General features: G+C 33.7%; 2 protein-coding genes and 1 long non-coding RNA gene across 13 annotated transcripts in view; 2 read left to right on the forward strand and 1 right to left on the reverse strand.

Moving 5' to 3' along the window:
* The window catches only part of TpnT (troponin T, skeletal muscle), a 107,795-nt gene that overhangs the window by 76,449 nt on the left and 11,725 nt on the right, over nt 1–19,621 (forward strand). For 2 of the 11 annotated variants that reach the window (XM_076531548.1, XM_076531549.1), the window contains exons 1-3: nt 7,999–8,293; nt 10,822–10,867; nt 14,654–14,674. In XM_076531548.1, coding sequence (XP_076387663.1) covers nt 10,842–10,867; nt 14,654–14,674 — 47 coding nt within the window. In that variant the 5' untranslated portion in view covers nt 7,999–8,293; nt 10,822–10,841. Of the gene's footprint in view, nt 1–7,996; nt 8,294–10,318; nt 10,441–10,821; nt 10,868–14,653; nt 14,675–19,621 lie in introns of those variants that run through there. The other 9 variants (XM_076531554.1, XM_076531557.1, XM_076531559.1 and 6 more) reach the window with 8 other exon arrangements.
* LOC100879888 (U11/U12 small nuclear ribonucleoprotein 35 kDa protein) lies at nt 3,137–4,565 on the forward strand. Its single transcript, XM_012281661.2, has 4 exons — nt 3,137–3,335; nt 3,528–3,743; nt 3,813–4,026; nt 4,101–4,565. Exons 1-4 carry the CDS (start codon nt 3,333–3,335, stop codon nt 4,205–4,207), a joined length of 540 nt encoding a protein of 179 aa, XP_012137051.2. The 5' UTR covers nt 3,137–3,332; the 3' UTR covers nt 4,208–4,565.
* Nucleotides 4,425–10,208, reverse strand: LOC143264439 (uncharacterized). Its single transcript, XR_013038156.1, has 2 exons — nt 9,783–10,208; nt 4,425–6,484 (listed from the first exon to the last, which is right to left on the reverse strand). It is a non-coding gene; the product is annotated as an uncharacterized LOC143264439 (long non-coding RNA).

Here is a 19,621-nt window from a genome sequence, read left to right on the forward strand (position 1 = left end):
TAAGATTAATACAAAAGTGACCAGCAACCGAATGCTACACCTCGTGCAAATAAACGAGAAAATGAGCAGAAATCTGATCGATTATTTGTCTCCAGGAAAAGACCAACCGCGAGTCAACTTTTAGAGCATCAGTGGCTGGAGGCGGCTTTGGAGAATCCGATCTGTAAAGTTCGATTAAAGCGGTACGTCATCAAGAAGAGATGGATCAAGGCGGTCAATACGATATTGGCGTTGAAACGAATGGGTGCCCACTTAGACTTCGAGTAGCTCGATATCCTATTCTTAGATAGCGAATTAACATTTAGGCTAGACGTTTGTCGACCGCGAAAAGAAAATGGAAAAAAAATATTGCGACGATCTCCATCGACGAGATGTTTCAGTAACTGCTTTGAAGTATTATTCCCCGATCGATTCGTATGTGGAATAAATGAAGCTTGCGAATTTTCCTTTTTTCTTTAAAGTATACAATTTAGATTTTAGCGTGGTTTGTAAGTACGCACAGTCGTGTGACAGTATTATAAACATTGATTAAATAATTCCATTCGATAGATGGCTACCTTGGTTTTTGCTATTTAGAGTAGTTACGAGTGAACTATTCCATAATGGAAGTTTTAATTACTTACAAATCATTCGTTACTTAAGGTAGAACAGTACTGATACATTGTAATCATTTACATTAACTTTTTATTGTAAATCATATAAGTGTGTTTGTAGTGTAGAGATATGTATTGTAACTTCATCGAAACTGTCGCGCCAAATTTCAGTCTATTCATTAATTTCATGGACAATTAAATTCGCGACGTATATAATTCGCATTCCTGATATGCATGGAGACAACATTCTTAATACGTTGACTGCCATCATGGATGTCGCCAGATTAGTCGTCATCACAAATTTATTTTAAGTCCAATTTCATCATGTTACTCTACATGGATTTATATTTATCTCCACTTACAAAATATTCAATTCATACAACGGGTCTACCAATTCGAAAATTATGTTTCTAGTACCTTGAACAAAAATTTATTAACTTCTAAATTTTTTAAATTTTAAATTCTTAAATTTTAAATTTTTTGTTTTCTATATTTTTTAATTCTTCATTTTTCAATTTGGAAATTCTTAAACTTTTCATTTTGCAATTTTTAGTTTTACAAATTCTAAATTCTTAAATTTTAAATTTTTTCACTTTCTACATTTTTCAATTTCTAAACTTTTTAATTTGGAATTTTTCAATTTCTAAATTCTTACATTTCTAGTTTTACAATTTCTAAATTCTTAAATTTAAAATTTGTCATTTTCTACATTTTAAAATTCTTTATTTTCCAATTTCTAAATTCTCCATTTTTCAATTTCTAAATTCTTAAATTTTTATTTTCTCAATTTCTAAATTCTTACATTTTTAGTTTTACAGTTTCTAAACTCTTATATTTAAAATATTTTGTTTTCTACATTTTTCAATTTCTAAATTCTGGAATTTTTAATTCTTCAATTTCTACATTCTTAAATTACTACCTTCTCAGTTCCTAAATTCTTAAATTCTTATTTTCTCAGTCTCTAAATTAAAACTTTAAATTCTTCCACTTCCAAAATCTAAAATATCAAATTCTTCATATAATTTTGATTTAATATTTAATTTTTCAATTCCAAGACTGTAGGACTTTGAAATTTCTAAATATGGTTGTTGGATTCTCAAAGAAATCGAATCGTCAGCAACACAGGAATGACGTGGAAATCAAAGTGTTAGCAAATAGTAAAATGGTCGACATTGACGCCACCGCGGTAAAATACACACTCGTTCAAAGTCGAAATTCCTGAAGCGGGATCGCGTATTGTAAATTTACGATGCCCCCGCATGATTGGAATTCGTATTATGTAAATACGAGCATGTAACGCGCCAGTCGTGCCTTTAAATAAAGTCTTCTACAGTGTCATGCACAACGCGAAGCCGCACGATGTCGTATTATATTAATAGATGTAGATCCACCTGTTGTCTGACGTCTGCTGTTCCAAATCGTTGCGATTGCTCTTTCTTTGTCGTACAGAAACAAGGGCATGGGATCACTCGACAATACTGAACAACGTATTAATAATTATGACAGTGGTAGTAGTTTAAGGGGATTGAGTCAAAAGAAATTTGAGGATTTGAGAAATTGGGATTTGGGAATTTAGGAAATTTTGAAGGTGAAATGTGGGGATTTAAGGGTTTGATAATTTGGGAATTCGGGAAATTTGGAAAATCGAAAAATTGGAAATATTGAAAATTTGGGAATTCGGAAAATCGAAAAATTGGAAATATTGAAAATTTGGAAATTTGGAAAATCGAAAAATTGGAAATATTGAAAATTTGGAAATTTTGAAAGTTTAGAATATTCGGGAAATTTGGCAATTTGTGAAATTTGTGAAATTTGAGAATTTGAAAATTTGGAAATTTGGAAATTTGGAAAATTGAAAAATGAAAATTTGAAATTTTGAAAAGGTGGAAAATTGAAAATTTGAAATTTTGAAATTTTGAAAAGGTGGAAAATTGAGTTTGAAATTTTGAAAAGGTGGAAAATTGAAAATTTGAAAACCTAAGGATTCAATTTAAAAATTCAAACATTTTGAAAACTTAAAAAATAAAATTTTTCAACTCTAGTTCTAAACAGAAATCAACAAATTAACATTTCTACTGTAAAACAGTACTAAATTAGAATAATTAGATAAACTAGTTTGACATTATAAAATACCAAAGAATATTGAGTAGATTGATAATATTAACTACGAAAGAGTGAGTTTAATCAATAATCAGATAGGTAGTTGTGTGCAAATGTAATGTAATGTAGACGTAGATAGAAATTTCCTGAGGTGATCTCCTTGAAAAGTAACACTGTATACGATTAATAATATCTTTTATAATATCTATTTAAAAAATGTAAAAGTTATTTTAATTAAAGTAATTTATTGTATTTCCATTGTGTTTAACATACCTTTTATTTTCAATACATTTAAGAAATATATATAAATTTAATTAGCTAAAATAGATTTGATTTTTTGAGTCTAATGTAGCGTGATAAATGTTTTATCTCTTGTGGGAAATTAGAAATTGATTGTTCGTTTATCATTTTAAATTTATTTCCTAGACTTCTGTGTAGGTGGCAGCATCATATTCAATGCTGAATTTGAGTGTTTTGCAATCGTGTGTCAAACGTTTCTGTCATAATATTATCTTTTTATTTTTAATACAGACATTTGTCAATATTTGATAGTTAAAAGTTAAAAGTCAATAGTAATTTCTTTCATAATTTTGTAGTGACCATTGTTACTACTGCTTATTAAAATTTATTCTTGCAAAGATGGTGAGTTAACCTCTTATTAAAACTTACTTTTTATAAATTTCAGAGTATTTTGAATGACAAGTAGTAATTTTATTATAAGATACAATTTAGTAGGTCATTTTCTTATCTAGCATGTATTTCAAATTGTTGTACATAACAGAAAATATACATGAAAAAGAAGAAATGTACATACATAATATACATATGTTTTAGACTGATATATTGCAGAATTGGAGCCCTTATGCTAAAGAATATGATCCGTTGAAAGCTGGCAGCATAGATGGCACAGATACAGAACCACACGATAAAGCTATTAGTCGTGCAATACAAGCACACTATGAACCACCTTATGGATTAAAGTCAAAGCCAGAAAGAACATTATTCGTGGCTAGATTTGGACCAAAAGTTACTAAACATGATTTAAAGGAGGTATAGGGTCATCATTAGACTGTAGATATTCATGTCTTTACTATATATTAATGTCTAGAATGAATGTAGTTCTTTTGTAGGTATGGAGATGTCATATCTGCAAAGGTTATAGTTGACATTGTAACAGGTTTATCTCAGGGTTATGGGTTTGTAGAAATGAGATCAGAAGATGAAGCCAGGAGGGCTGTTAGGCGCAGTGTCGATGCTACATTGAAAGGCCATAAAATTTTTGTTGATTATGAATGTGGTCGTTTAATGAAAGGTTGGAAACCAAGAAGGCTTGGTAAGTGTCCACCTGTTACAACTTTATATATTGTCTACATATTGTTCTGTTTGCAATGTGTTACATCTTTTCAGGTGGTGGTTTTGGTGGCAAAAAAGAGTCGGGACAACTTAGGTTTGGTGGAAGAGACAGACCTTTCAAGAAGCCAATTGTACCTAATATCATAAGATCCCATAATTAATGTAATTCTAAGTAGGTCAATAGATCATTTGTATCAGTTTATAAAAAACTATTTGTAAAATAATCATTTAGAATTTTGTAAAGTTAGAATGTTATACTTGTATTTGAAAGATATGTCCGTAAACTGTTTTGATCTTGACTTGGAGCCAATATAAATATTTTAGACTGTATTCATATGTCACTTAAACCCATTAGAAACAATCATAAAACATTATAACTATTATTATCATCCAAACTCTATTTTTCATTCAAAGTCTTGTAATGCGAGAATTATTAATTTATACATAAATTAATGTTTATATATAAGTACCTAAAAATAAAACAAAATCTAAAAATTCCTTATTTCTGAAACATTTTAACTCGTGTGTTTTGTATTAGATCCAGACATTTTTTATTAACCGTTCTTCTAAATCGCTCGAGTTACGTCATTTGGAAACTTTTGTTTTTTTCCACATTCCCATAGATCCCGATCGATGTCAAAACCATTTCATTATTTTTGTCACCTTCGAAAATTACAAAATCACTTTTGAAAATAGATAACATTCATTCTGACTTTATATCAAATGAGATAATTTTCTGATTATAGCATTCATTCAGTTTAGTTCGTTTCATCTCTATAATTATTCACAATTATTTTAATAACACTTTAAACACAACTTTGCCCATCATCGATAACTCAGTTTGCTTTTAACAGGAAAAAAATCGTTAATGCCGGATCATTTTGGGACACGCAGATTCAGGAAAATCTAATTAACTATTCGATTCGTGTCATCCAATATTAATTAACGCGTCACCGGTTAATGACTTCCGACATGATAATAGCTCTACACGTATAGAGCTACATGCTCTCCATTTTCCTATAGCAACAAATTAAAATACGTTTCTGTAATTCCTCAAAATTTGGAAATTTTTTAATTTATGAATTAGTGAGTTGGAAAATATAGGAATTTATTTGCAAGGTTATAAACTTGAGAATTTGGAGACTTGACAAATTTTTAAATTGGAAATGAGTATTTACAATTTTGGAAAATTGATAACTTTTAAATTTAGAGTTTAGAAATTTGTAGGTTTAGAAGATTTTAACATTGAAAATTTGTAGATCCAGAAATTTAATGATTTGGAAAATTGGGGTATTCTAAAAATTTCAAAATTTGCAAATCCCCAAAGAAAATTTAGGAAACCTAACAAACTTGAAAATGATGGTTCAGGTTTTTGTAACAGTGGAGATTCTTAATTTTTGAACTTTTCTTAAAATTGTGATTATTAAAATTATAGAAATTCTTCAAAACTGAATTACAAAAATTAATTTTGTAATTTTCGAAAACGATTCCGACCCGAATTTCGAGATTTCGATATTCGGATCGGTACACATCTACTGATCAGAGCAAGCAAGCCAAGAGAGGAGCCTTCTGACGTGATGTGAAGCGACGTCGTCAGCGTCGTGGAACTTTATACCCGAGCGTCGCGACGCCCTCTCCCTAGTATCTCCCCTCCATATATGGAGTCGCCTCGTGGTTGAACGTCGACCACGCGGACCGAAGTTTGAGCTTCCAGGCTCACTCTGATAAGGTAGCCTCCTTCTTCGACGTCTCTCTGCGTCCACCGGTTTAGCCAAGGTCTCAGAGGGCCAACCCACATTCGTTTATCGCGGCTCCTATTTCGTCGGCTCGGACGCTGCTCCCGTTTTCACAACACAACGTCTTCTTGTGCTTTTTTTATTCACGGACACAGCTCCTCTCGGAAGCCACACAAAATTCGCCACTATTCCCTGCTCCACGAATTTTCTTCTTCAAAAGCATTTGCAACTTCATTCTACTTCATGCGACTTCATTTTGCTTTGAGAGGACGGTGTTAAATAATTCTCTATGTTTACTCTTCTTTGATACATATTTTCTGTAAAGTACTCGCTCCTGTGACCTTTTATTTTTATACAAAATTCTTTATAAAATAGATGTAAACTTCTATGTTTTCAAATTTACAAATAATCAAATTTTTTTATTTCTTAAAACATTAAATTCTGAAGTTCAAACTCATAGCTGTTGCCCACATTGATACAAGATAATTAAATCGAAACACCTGTACCTCAAAATAGTCACCAAAGGTTTATCATCTACGGTATCTAGGTAACGTAAATTAATTTCCAAATAATTTCATCCATGTTTACGATTAAGAGATCTGAAGTGAGGAACCCGCTTTTCGGACTTGTAACATTTCTCGTTTTCATTGCTGGAGGATAAATATATCTTGCGGTGTCTTCGCTTAGACGAATAGCTGTTCTCTGGCAAGCAAAACACGAAATAGTAACGGGACAGATATAATGTAGCTATATCAGCGTCAGAAATAACTTATTCAATGCAAAAATTTATCTCCAATCTACTCCATTTTCCTTTCACAATACAAATTTTCAAAGTCGAATTTTTATGAAAAATTTTTTTTGACAATATGTATATCTAACACTTTTAAAGAAATATAGATTTAGCGGGATTTTTATTTGTAGATGCATTCGGAATTTCCTGACACTACACTCGAGTTCTTATCAAGGATAAGAACAGATATTTCACGAAGCTTTTACGAGAACATACAGTGTCCTCTTAGGAAAGATGAGAGGATTTTCGAAAAAAGCATTTCGAGAGGTGAGGTTCACAAGTTTCCAGATTTGCAATAAACAGCTGGACTTTTTTATTTTTCTAATTCGTGACCATAATCGTACACGAGATTTCGCCCTCTTCCGACCATTAAACGTGCACTTCCATTTTCTTCTTTACGTGACCGAATGCTCGCTCGAACGGAAGTAAAAAGCAAAACGTGAAAAGGTTCGCGAGTGGCTGCCGCTACACGTTCGAATAAACTGCTATTTTTAAATACCTAGAATTACGCACGCACACTAGACTTCGGGAATTAGAACTCTTATCATTAACCGAGAGACTTCGTTCCGTGAATTTAAAGCCGCGAAAGTTTCCCCTTCGTGAATACTTAAGTTGTAAAAGCAGTTGGGAGAAAGCTACTGAAATATAAGGTTACGCAACACTCAGCGTGATTCAAAATAAAAAATCTACATTCTTGGATAACCAAGTCTTAACTTTTCAGATGTTTGAGTCACAACATTTCATAATTTGATTCTCTTTCTCAGTCCTTGAATTTCTAGGATCTTAAATTCCTAATTATTATCAAACTTAAAAATTTTTGAAGTGTTCAAGATGTTCTCAAGTTTCCAGATTTTCTCAAATTTTTTAAATTACAAGTTTGTAAATTTTTCAACGAACGGTCCTTGATCTGTCGCTATTTTCTTTGAGGAAATGAGGGTTGCCAGTGTACAAGAAAAACAACAGGTGTAGAATACTCTGAATAATTGTCCTCTCGTATTTTACTAGACAGCGTATCGATATAAAGTAGATTTATCCTATGCATGTTAGAATCACCTTCCGTTATGTAATAAATATTCGTGCAAAATTGTTTATTCGACAGCTGGTGAACTTCGATGAAAAAGATAGGTTCGATGCAAGAATAACAAAATACGACTAGTGACAAAGGTTCCCCGTTCAGTCACGCTAGACTCCTAATCAAGTTATTCAAAATTCGCTTATCCCTTCCCGAAGCCTGGCGTCCTCATCGACGATTCGGTGTCAGAGCGACAGATAGCGATGCGGGGGCGAAAACAGGCGTGAAAAAGGGGGTCCACGGGAAAGGGAACTCGCGATCACCAACACGGGCTCTAAGAAGGGACGAAAATAGTAGCGTGCCAGGATCGTATCACGCTCGAGCCCCACGGACGTGTCGGATCTGCTTTCTATTAATAGCGAAAAACGAAAGGGAGCGATCGTGTGAGCAGCCGAGTGCCGAGTAGTAGGCATCGTTCAAGAGTCTTGCTGCTGTCCAGACTCTGTTAGCAGGACTTCAGAGCCGCTCGAGCTGTCGCGGACTCCACATTCCACCAGCAAAAGCTCTTTGTGCGTGCCTGTTGGAAGCATCCTCTGTTTCTCGGCTGGTGCCCCGAGGCGAACCCTCATACCACACATACACACTCCCACCACCAATCCACGTCACACCGTCCACGACACACATTGCTACACATTCACGCCGGGCGAGTGTAAGTTTCACTATATTTCAATTGTGTACATCAGATTTATTACGTACCGTTTTCGTCGCATCGTTATTTCACGTTAACCGATTTAGTGTTACCTCCCCAAGCTGGTGTTCTATGGTTCTCCACTTGTTGCGTTCTTAATTAAGTGAGCAACGGTATGCCATCGATCGTTGGTGCATCGAATGTTCTCTCGTCTTCGTTGCCGTTTTCTCGACAAACGGGAGACAAGTGTGCGAAGTATTTTATGGACATTGATCCAGGATCGAAGTGTCAATCTGAGGGTGCAGAACTCTGAAGGGAGATATCGAGACACTGGAATCCATGCTGGACTATTGGATGATCTACGGGACTCGATACACGCAGAGCTTCGTGACGTCTGACCATGCTGCGACCTTTTCTACTGAAAATCAGACGCATCGACCACGGAGAGCGGAAGGGAAAGTTCGCACAATATCCGGGGGATGTTTAAACAACGTGCAGTCAAACTTGTCGGTACTGTCTGTGGTGTTTGCTCTTTTAACGGTGCGCTGAGATAGCTACGTGACGTATTAATCGTTTCGGAAATTTACGACCCGGAAGCTGAGAACCGTGAATGGTAGTTTGCTAAAGATGCGCTTGACGACCCAGGAGGATCAATTTGTAAGATACAGAGTGTCTCTAACTTACTTTCGATGCTGACGTATTTCGGAAAAGTTGTAAGCTCAAAAATGGCTTGTAATGTTGTTACGAGTGCATATGTAATATTATTCATGTATGATGTGCAATTTTATTCATGTATAATATTGCAATTATTATTGATTTTTATATATTATGTAAATATTACAAGTAATGAAATGAGCCTTATTCAACAAATAGGTAGTGGATTTTTATTTACGGTAAATTTGAAACAGTTTGTTGGACAAGAATTGGTACGAGATTTTGGGGTGCATTTGCATGAACATGTATATTATTAATTTAACGTTGAATATAATAATTTTTAACATCTCAAGTATTACACATTTGCTTTAAAATACATATGTATGTATATATTTATTTGAAAATATATACGTATTTTTATATTTTTCTAATATCTGATCCATATGTGGATGACATATGAATATTAAGTCATAAATAATTTTGTTAAATATATAAGAACTTGTCCAACAAAAAACAGTTAAATACTATAAATTTAATAAAAATAATATTAATAACTGAAGGGATTTTCCATAAATGTAAGATGGCATTAGTAGTGTTAAAGCATTTTTGAGCATATGTGTACGAAATTTCTTTCTATTCTCCTTTGTAGAACGGCATCGTAGAGACTCTCTGTATATTGCAGAATCTAGGGATCCTGATTAATGGAACGATCTTGATGAAAATTGTAATTTGAAGAAATTGGAATAATTTCTGCGTTCGATAATCAAACGTCCAAAGCTCGGACAGTCTCCCAAATATGGCGGGGTGAAAGAGCACAGATATAGAAGCGAATGGTGTCGGCGCCGTGATAACTCACTGTCTATAAATGTACGTCGAATATCCTGTTTCAAGATGTCCAAGCGTGACGTCTACAATTATGTAATATTGTTTCCGCTCCCACGCAGCGTGTAATGCACCTTGCCCACGTATAATGCCAATAATCGAGAAAGGCAATTTGCGAAATTAACACTTCGCAGGAGCATCCGTTCACGGAGCACCCCCCATCAGCCTGCTATGCTACCAGCAATAATCGATGTCCCAATTCAAGGATTCTCCGGCGCTAATTACGAGCAACACAGTTTGCGTTCCCTTAGGTCAAATTGTTGTCGAAATTAAAGCTCGCTTCCATGGAGAAGCTAAGAAAGCTCGATGACGACAACGGCAACGAAGACGAGATCACGATGAAGATGGAGGAAGTTCCATAGAGAGCGGGGGAGAAAAAGAGAAAGAGAGAGAGAGGATAAACGGATAAACGAACGAAGCGAGAGAGAGAGCGTTGCTTTTCTAAAATTAGAACGACGAGAAAGAGAAGGGGATGGCTCCTTATAGAGCTTGCGACGTCGAGCTTGCGGCCAGGGTTAGCAAACTGGTACTCTCTTTCTCGTCTCAGAATATCAGATTACCTTTGCATCAGTGCATCGTCTGCCCCTTCGACTTCCTTTCTTTTCTAGCTTCTTCTTTCTCGCGCCTGCAAGGTTCGATTTATGCTCGACAAAACACCCTTCGTCTCTCCCTTACTATTTTACTCTCTCTCTTTCTCTATCTCTCTCTTTCTATTTCTGTTTCTTTCTGGCTTGTTTATTGATTATTTTCCGTGAGAAGTGCGCCACGTTGGACCAACGAAAGATACGATCGAATCGTCCATTTTTTTTAAAATCTTTTTCCCCCTGTTTCTTGACGCGAGTGCAAAAGCCTTGCTTAGGGAAATCTAACGTACGATTCGATCGTGGATTTTTCATCAGCGTCCGTGTGAGATTGTGATCGGACTGTATGAACAACGATGCACCGTGACGTGTAACGATACGAGGAACAACTGGAGGCACTGTGTTAATCGGTGGTTTGTTTGCGTGTTACAGCACCCTAACCATCCGCAAACATGTCTGACGACGAGGAGCAATACTCGTAAGTATTGAAAATTCGTGAGAGACCACCAAAAGAATTCGATTTCTCGACGTTCTCTGTCCCTCCGCAATTCCGATTAAATCGAGACTTTGATCTCGAACGAATTTATTTCTTCAACGATAAACGTGCTATAATTCCATGTGGATTTCGATGCTTCGATTGCTTCGATCGGAAAGAAGCATTCACTGGGATTCACAGAATAAATAATACAGGAATAGAACTATGTCTTACACTAAAACATTCATTTCTGATTTTTTAAAATACACATTATTTGTAGGAATAATTTCTCGATGTTATTTTTTAATATTAGTACACTCGTGAAAGTTAACAAAATCGTAGAGTTATAAGAGTAATCGTAGTAGCAAAAACGGGAGTGAAATAATCCTGAACAACGTCAGAGCCATTAATCCTGAATTTACTTCAGTGAATTTTATCGAAACGAGAAAACATCGATGGATGAGACGATTGAAAATTACATACGAGAAATGCTCGTGTAAGGTGAAAAATGGCCAGATGCAAATCCGTAAAATGGAACTCGTAAAACGTACGAGTGGCAGGGAACGTCGGGGATATTGCAGGAAAGCGTTTAAATAAGAGACAGTATGATACTCCATCACGAAATATCGCAGAAATTATACGTCGTCGATAGATCACGTTCTCTGGTTACTTCTAGTCACAGTAGCCGATTTCTAGTCATTTCTAGTCACGTGCAAGCGTATCAGGTTGCCGCATAAATTGAGGATAACTGAGATCCATGTCGATCGTTGTCACGTTACGAATATACGAGAAATTACGTTCACGTAAGATTGAAAAATCATCGTGATTTATGGCTCGTCCCACACTTTGTCCCCTCGTCGTTTAATGCATACGTTATAACCGACGTTCATGGTACGTTCACACCCCCGACCCCCGTTGTGAATACACCCCGTCCCCCTTCGTACCCACGTGTTTTTGTGTTGAACAAAACTATAATTGTACACGTTAATTGCACGAATCACCTGATGCACTGCACGCTAAAAATGTCGAACTATTTTTATCTGTGTATATTCGATGTTTGAAGTAAAAAATTCTTTTGTATAATTTTAAAAATAACGAGTATTAGGATTTTAGCGTTTCGTGGAAAAAGAGGGTGTTATATAATAAGCGATTTTTTCTGGAACAACGTAGTCTTCGACCTACGCAGAGAAACTTGAAAATTAAAAATTAAAAAATTTTCAGGTATTAAGGGTTAGATCAGTAGTATAATTGTATCGATGTAATTAGCTTGTTAGCACGTTACCATCATGGTAAAATTATTTTTGATTAAGTGGGTGTACCTCAACAAATTAAAGGAAAGCAAAAAATTTTCTACCTACAGTATCATAATATGTCTGTGTCTGACCACACGTGAACTCGCCGTGTTAACTCGCTAATCCAAATACCTTCAAGGCAAAAGAAACCGTGATCAGTGCAAGTAAACTAGTCTATTTTTAATACGAGGAAACATTAAACGTAGAGATCCTAACACCGCATTTATCACCGATGAATCATTCGGTTGGATCGACTTTGATCTATATTCAGTGACACGAACAGACGGTCCAAAAATGTCTTGATAAATCAAACGTTTCTCAACCCCTCTATTTTTCATAATCTCCATCAAATTTATCGATTCGAACATTTTCAGCGTGCAAAAGCCCCGAAAAAATGTACTTCGTCCTCCCAACCCCCCCCCAAAAATTTTTGTTTCCGTCTTCAATTTTTTTTCGTAGCCCCGTACACGCACCTGTGCACCTTCACTAACAACATTCGTTTTCCATTTTCTCTTTTACAGCAGCGAGGAGGAGGTGGTCGAGGAAACGTAAGTGTTGCTGGCAATTCCTTAAATCCTCGGTGATCGTTCCCGAAACATTTCTAACGTCCACGTTTTTTCCGTTTTCTCATTTCAGGAAGTAAGTTCCAGAGGCGTGCCTGCGTATAGATGTCTGCCATCGGTGGGCAGAATCATCGCGGGCTATGATTCTCGTTTTCCGATCTCGATTATAGACATTAGGCTCCTTTCGAGCTGACAATCTCTTAGCTGTTTTTTAGATCTCGTCAACGACGCTTGATTTTGCTCTTTGATGACCGTCGCCTCTCTTCTAGATTCTAGGATCTGTCGGTTTTCTTTCAGAACTAGGAGAGATCGCTCTTTTGCTGTCTCTTTTGACTTTTTCAAACTTTATTTTGCGAGGCTTCATTTTTCCTCGATGACTCTTTTCGATTTTGTAGATTTTGGAATTTTACGAAGGTTTGTTGAGGAAACGTTTATTTTGATTTGAATTTCACTGTTCAATTATTTTTCGCTGTTCAGAAATTTTTTGCAATTTTTTATCGTATGCTTGTTATGTTTTTGAGTTATTTATGTTACTGCAATTATGTTAAAATTGCATGTACTTTTTATAGTGTAATTTGATAGTTGATAATAATCTTCATTTGATCTAATTCGTAAACGCTTTTGTTGAACTTTTAAATAAAAGATAGGTCAGTAATAAAAATTCAATGAATTTACATATGTATGAAATTATAATTTTATTTCATTATTTTGGTTAATACAAAATTATTTTAAACACGTGTTTTGTGTATAACAAAAAACATCTACAGAGTTAAACATAAGTTTGCAACATTGAGAAAACAAGTACATTTTTATTTTTCATCCAAAAATTGAGTAAAAACGTCTACGACTTAGATTAATAAATGAAGAACATAATTTTGTCAAAATTTGAATCGAACAATTTTTGTATGTCGATGAAATAATTTTTAATTTGATAACATTTAATGTAATGAAAAGGTATAACAGTGATTTCAAGGAATTACATTCAGCGACTTAGAGCGATCTCTCTCGAACTATCGTTAAAATTAGAACAGTCGTGCTTCCCTCACGAAAATAGAGCAGACGAATGGCGCTCTAACTGTGAACACCTAATTACATATTAATTCGATGATTTTCGAACGACGATACACGAACAACTACTACTAGTTACTATGACATTAGTGTCATTTGTTTGCGTAACCGCGATTCAATTTTCTTCTTTTACCCCTTCGTTCAATATAGAACAAAGTGGATTTAAGGAGAATATTGAATCGTTTTAAGCTGAACGAATTGACGAGAAATGTTTAACGTTTTAATTGCTACAAACACTTTCAAATTTTTTCATTTTTCAATATTTAAATTTTTAAGTTTTTTATTTTTGTATATTCACATTCTTAAATTTACAATTTTACAAATTTACAAATAAAAATTTTTAAATTAACAAATTTTTTAATATTCAATTTTTCGAATGATCAAAAACATTAATATTTGGATTTACAAATTTTTAAGTTCAAAATTGACAAACGTTCAAATGTATAAATTTACAAATATGAAGTTCGGATTTCATGTTTAATTTTTGATTATATTGATGATTGTATAGAATTGATTGTTTTAACAGAATTAATTAAAGAATAAAAATAGAGAGAGAAGAAAAATGTACAATATGAATTGTGGCAGTTATCGTTAATATTTCTAAAAAATTCGTGATAAAAGAGAGGACGGGAAAGAATAATTATCAGCATCGAGTTCTTTTGAAATAGACTCAAACTCCGAGATTATCTCTGACTTTGGTTTATGATCTTCGTTTCTCTCTTTTTTTTCAATCTATCTATCTCTCCTTTCGCCTGAATCTCCACATACAATACACAAAAAAAAACAACCAACCAACAAATCAAACCACCAATCACCATCGACCGAACGACCAACGCGGCGCGAATCGAAAACTCGAAAAATCAAAGGCAGCCGGAGAGGAAGATCGAGTAAGTTTTCAGAAAAAAACTGTAAATTCGGCAAAGCTGCTGTTAGCAATGTTCATTTCTTGTTTTTCTTTTTCTTCGTTTTCTTTCTCTGCCTACTGTCTCTCTATCTCTATTTCTCTGTTAATCGTCTAACCGTTGTCGTTGTTTTGTTCTCGATATCAATATTATTATCTGTACGTCTTTGCTGTTTCTGTTCGCGCAATGTGACCTTTTTTTTTCTTCCGCAGTAAAACTTCATTTATGTGAACATAATCGAGAGACAATACGGTTCAATGGCTGGGTCGTTCGGGATCTCTTGATCGAATTAACCCCTTAAGTGCTATAAACGTGTTTATCGAGTGCAAAAGTTGAAACAGTTCAACCACTGCAGAGTTGATGCAATTAGATTCAATGTTTCGCATTTGTCGGCCAATATCTTTTCAATTTTTTTTTAATAAAATTTCAGAGTAAAAATTTGTCTGTTTATATCTTTTCAATTCTTTCTTTAAATAAAATTTCGGAGTAAAATATTTATTAAAATAGCACTGGAGGATTGAGAGTTCACGAATTGGCCATTTTGTATATCGTTCGATACTCAGCAATTAATTTCGTTAACCCTTTTGTTATTATGGCTGACTTTGTCAAAGATTGTTAATACATTAACCTTTTCGATCTTTCAGAAATTTTTGTACGCTTTATGAGTAGGAAATTATTTTGAAGCTTACTGCATGAAATTTGAGTATTCAGATAAAGTAAATAACTTGGAATTCAGAAAATTGTTATCTAATTGTTATTTTGGTAGTTGGATTATGTTTAGTGAAATTGTTGTAGATGTATTTAGTGTCAGAAGAGTTAAATTGTGTATTTGTTGGGGCTCTCGTTATATTGCCATTGATGGAAGGAAGAATTTATAAGTGTATAGATTTGCAAGTTCTTAAATTTACAAATTCACAAATTCGCAAATTTAGAAATTCACAAATTCACAAATTTACAAATTCACAAATTCACAAATTCACAAATTCACAAATTCACAAATTTACAAATTCACAAATTCACAAATTCACAAATTCACAAATTCACAAATTCACAGATTCACAAATTCACAAATTTACAAATTCACAAATTCACAAATTCACAAATTTACAAATTCACAAATTTACAAATTCCAAACTCTCTTATTGACAAATTTACAAATTCCAAACTCTCTTATTGACAAATTTACAAATTAAAAATTTCCTTAAGTTCTAATTTACAAGTTTCAAATTTTGCTCATTCACAAATTCACAAATTTCAGTAAAGCTATCCACATAAAAGTGACAAAATAACGAGAGTTTCTCCTAACGTAAATCTCAATAAAACAATCGTCAAAAATATATATTTTGAAATAATAAACTCTACATTGAACGACTATACTGATCCATGGTAACAAAAGGGTCAATAAAGTATTTAATTAAATTCCATTAAAGTTAAATTCACATAAATAGAGCTTTACTGTGTTCTGTACAAAACACTTTCTCTACTGCGAATCTTGCTATTTCTCTTTATTCTACAGTTTGTTATACGTTATTTCGTGAAATCGTTGAATCTACTTCAAATACATCAGCAATGGCCCGTTTTTGCACGAGTCACGTATTTTTCGAGTTCCTCTTTCTGTTTTCACCCTTATTTTTAAACACTGTATATACGCGACCAAGTTACGATTTTTAAGACGAGGCTATTTCTGTTTCGCAACAGACTTTTGGTGTTATTTAATAGTTTCGTTGCTATTGACGCATACGGTGCGTCATGATTGCGTCTCATGAATTGTTCGATAAATTCTAAGTAGAATGTTAGTACTGGCATAATTGTTTCTATTCTCATCAAGTATTTAACTTATTTTTCTATTACTATTTTTTATTATATATTTTTATTTTAATATTTTGATGACTTTTATTACACATTCTTAAAAATTAATATTACATATAATATGTGCTGTATACATATATGACATAAAATGTGTACTATATTATATATGTATATGTTTGTTCTATATTATACATATTATTATTTGAAGTTCTTCATAGTGTACATTACTGAAATTTCTTACTTTCTGAATAATTTATTTTTTAATATAAATGAGTACAAAATTACAAGAACATTACTTACATTCACTCTTGCCAATTATAATAAATTCTCGTTATATTACCAACATAACTGTAAAAGCAAAAATTCGTCAAAAATAATAAACAAATTAAAAAATGTTTAAAGTTCAAAATTTGTAAACACAAAAGACTGTAAACCTGTCATTTTTAAACCCATAAAAAACATTTTAAAATATAAAAGTAAAAATCTCCAAAATGAAAATTTTCTCTAAATAATAACATAACGAGGGTCTACATTGTTAAAACAATAATTGAAACACAATGTATGTATCAATAACAACGAAAGCGTACAAGTAATTCGTACCAATAACATATTCTGTTGCGTACAGAACAGCCATTAAAAAGCTTGCGTTTTGTAAACTGATCCACGACGGTTTTCTCGATTTTTGTTCTTTTTCAACGATACGTTTTCAATGCCCCTTTTCTGTACCTTCAAAGCTTTCCAATTTCATCGACAAATCGCGCAAATTGTTTTCTTCGTCATGTACATAGATGGAATTTTCTAGTGAAACGACGAAGTGATTCGATATTCGTTGCCTTGACGTGGCGACGATGAAAAATCACGTGTTTCATTCTGCTACTCTTTTTTCCCCCCGCGTTTAAAATTATTGTTCGTGGATCGTAGTAACTGGTACTTGTTTCGAGACCCATTGTTTATTGTTCCCATGAAATACAGTGAAATCTGTTTATATTTTTGTTCGAGTTTCTGTATTTTCTGGTGCTGTGATGGGTAGAACAGAAAATGTAGATTACTAAAAATTTGTGGATATTTCAAAGTTTTTAATTGTTTGCACATTTGGAGATGTGGAAATTTAGAAATCTGATTTAGAGATCTAGAAAGTAAGAAATCAAAAATTGTAGGAATTTAGAAATTTTGGGACTTTGAAATTTAGTGATGAATAAATTTAGAAATTTGGAAATTTCAAAATTTTCAAATAGATATTCAAAAATTTGGAAATTAAGAAATTTAAAAATTCAGACATGTAGACATTCGCAGATTTAGTAATTTAGAAACGTAACAATTCAGGAATGTGAACATTACAAAATTTGGAAATTAAGAAATTTAAAAATTCAGACATGTAGACATTCACAGATTTAGTAATTTAGAAACGTAAAAATTCAGGAATGTAGTCATTCAAAAATTTGGAAATTAAGAAATTTAAAGATTTAGAAATTCAGATATTAAAAAATTTAGAAATTTAGAAATTTAAAGATTCAGAAAGTTACAAATTCAAAAATCCAAAAATTGAGAAATACAGAAATTAGTAAATTAAAAATTTGAAACCTGAAAAATGTAATAAAATAAAATTTTCAAGATGAAAAGTTGGCCATGCCCCAACGCCCCCGGGCGCCCACGAGTGCACCACTGGCAACTACCCATCACTGCTCCACACAGCCATCAATGACAAATAGATTTTAATCGTGTACAATACTGAGGTTCCCCGTCTCGTTCGCCATATTTTTCAATGATTTACGAACGATCGCGTCATCTCGTATTCTTGGATGAAATTGACGATTTATTTATAATACCTTCGACAGCTATAACTTCGTTAAAAAATAATATTTCATTTTGACGCGTTGTTTGCTTCAACTGACAATCAGCCATTTTGTATTAAAAATATTAATGAAAGGTTTGCGTAGTCGTTATACGTTAACCCTTAACTGGTATGGTGGTCTAAAAATCCTTCTACAATTTCTCAAAATTTATAGTTAAAACAAATAAAAAAGATACTATCAGTTATACTTGATTTAAAAACTGATAAACTGATAACTGATTTAAAAACAGATAACTGATTTAAAAACTGATAAAATTACAGTTAACAAATAACAAAAATTAGGTCAGAATCCACCTTATCAGTTACGGGTTAAGCTTTAAATTGATGTGGCATAAATGTTGTTTTGCGGTATTATAGGATCGCGTCGAGACTTTTTATAACCTCAAATTTTAAGTAGGCAGATTTTACTGTATTTGCTTCTGAATATTTTCAAACGCGCCATACCGTTTTTCTTTTTGATTTTCAATTTTTAACTGATGGTGTCGTCAACGATGTCGCTTGTAAGCGGATCGACAAATAACGAGAGGAAACGACGACTAATTTTGTATCGTACGTGTGCGTACACGCGTACTTTTGCTCTTTTTTGACGTTATTTTTCACTGTTGGTCCGTCCGCTGTCTTCATCGTATTTGCCTTTTAATGCTGTGTCGCTGTTGTTGTGTCGATGGTTGAACAAGTATGTCTATCGCCGCCACCTTGTCCTGTCTGATACACGTCCACTTATACTTACGTCAGGTTCTCAGGTCACGGTGAATTTTGCTCCTCTCAGATTCAACAGACACGTGAATGAAAGGTGAAACCTAATTTTCAGAAACAGTTAAATCTCACAAAATGTAATATTACTGTACCAATATTAATAATAGTTTTTATCTCTGTAATATTCCGCGAGCGTTAACGCGTTAATATTATTATTATTACAGGATTACGGTATTAGAGATATTAACATGTGGATTATTAATAACGTTAATGTAACAGTAATATTAATAATCCACAGAATATAATCTCTCGTCGAAAGTTTCACCATTCAATCATCGAACCGTTGTAAAGTGACTCGCACCCGAACCACATCTAACTGTCTTGAAATTTCCACGCATTATTGTCGCATAATTGTCGTTCTGGAGCTGGGAAAGGTTTCCGCGAAAAGCTATATAGGCATGACCCTTTCGAAAGAGACGGTAGACTGCCTGTTCTCCTCTTTCTCGTAAAACGCAAAAATGATTGAAGAAAAGAAAATGAAACTTCCCGACGATAACGTCGTAAAGATCGTAAGA

Source organism: Megachile rotundata, chromosome 5, assembly GCF_050947335.1.
Source record: "Megachile rotundata isolate GNS110a chromosome 5, iyMegRotu1, whole genome shotgun sequence".
NCBI classification, from domain to species: domain Eukaryota; kingdom Metazoa; phylum Arthropoda; class Insecta; order Hymenoptera; family Megachilidae; genus Megachile; species Megachile rotundata.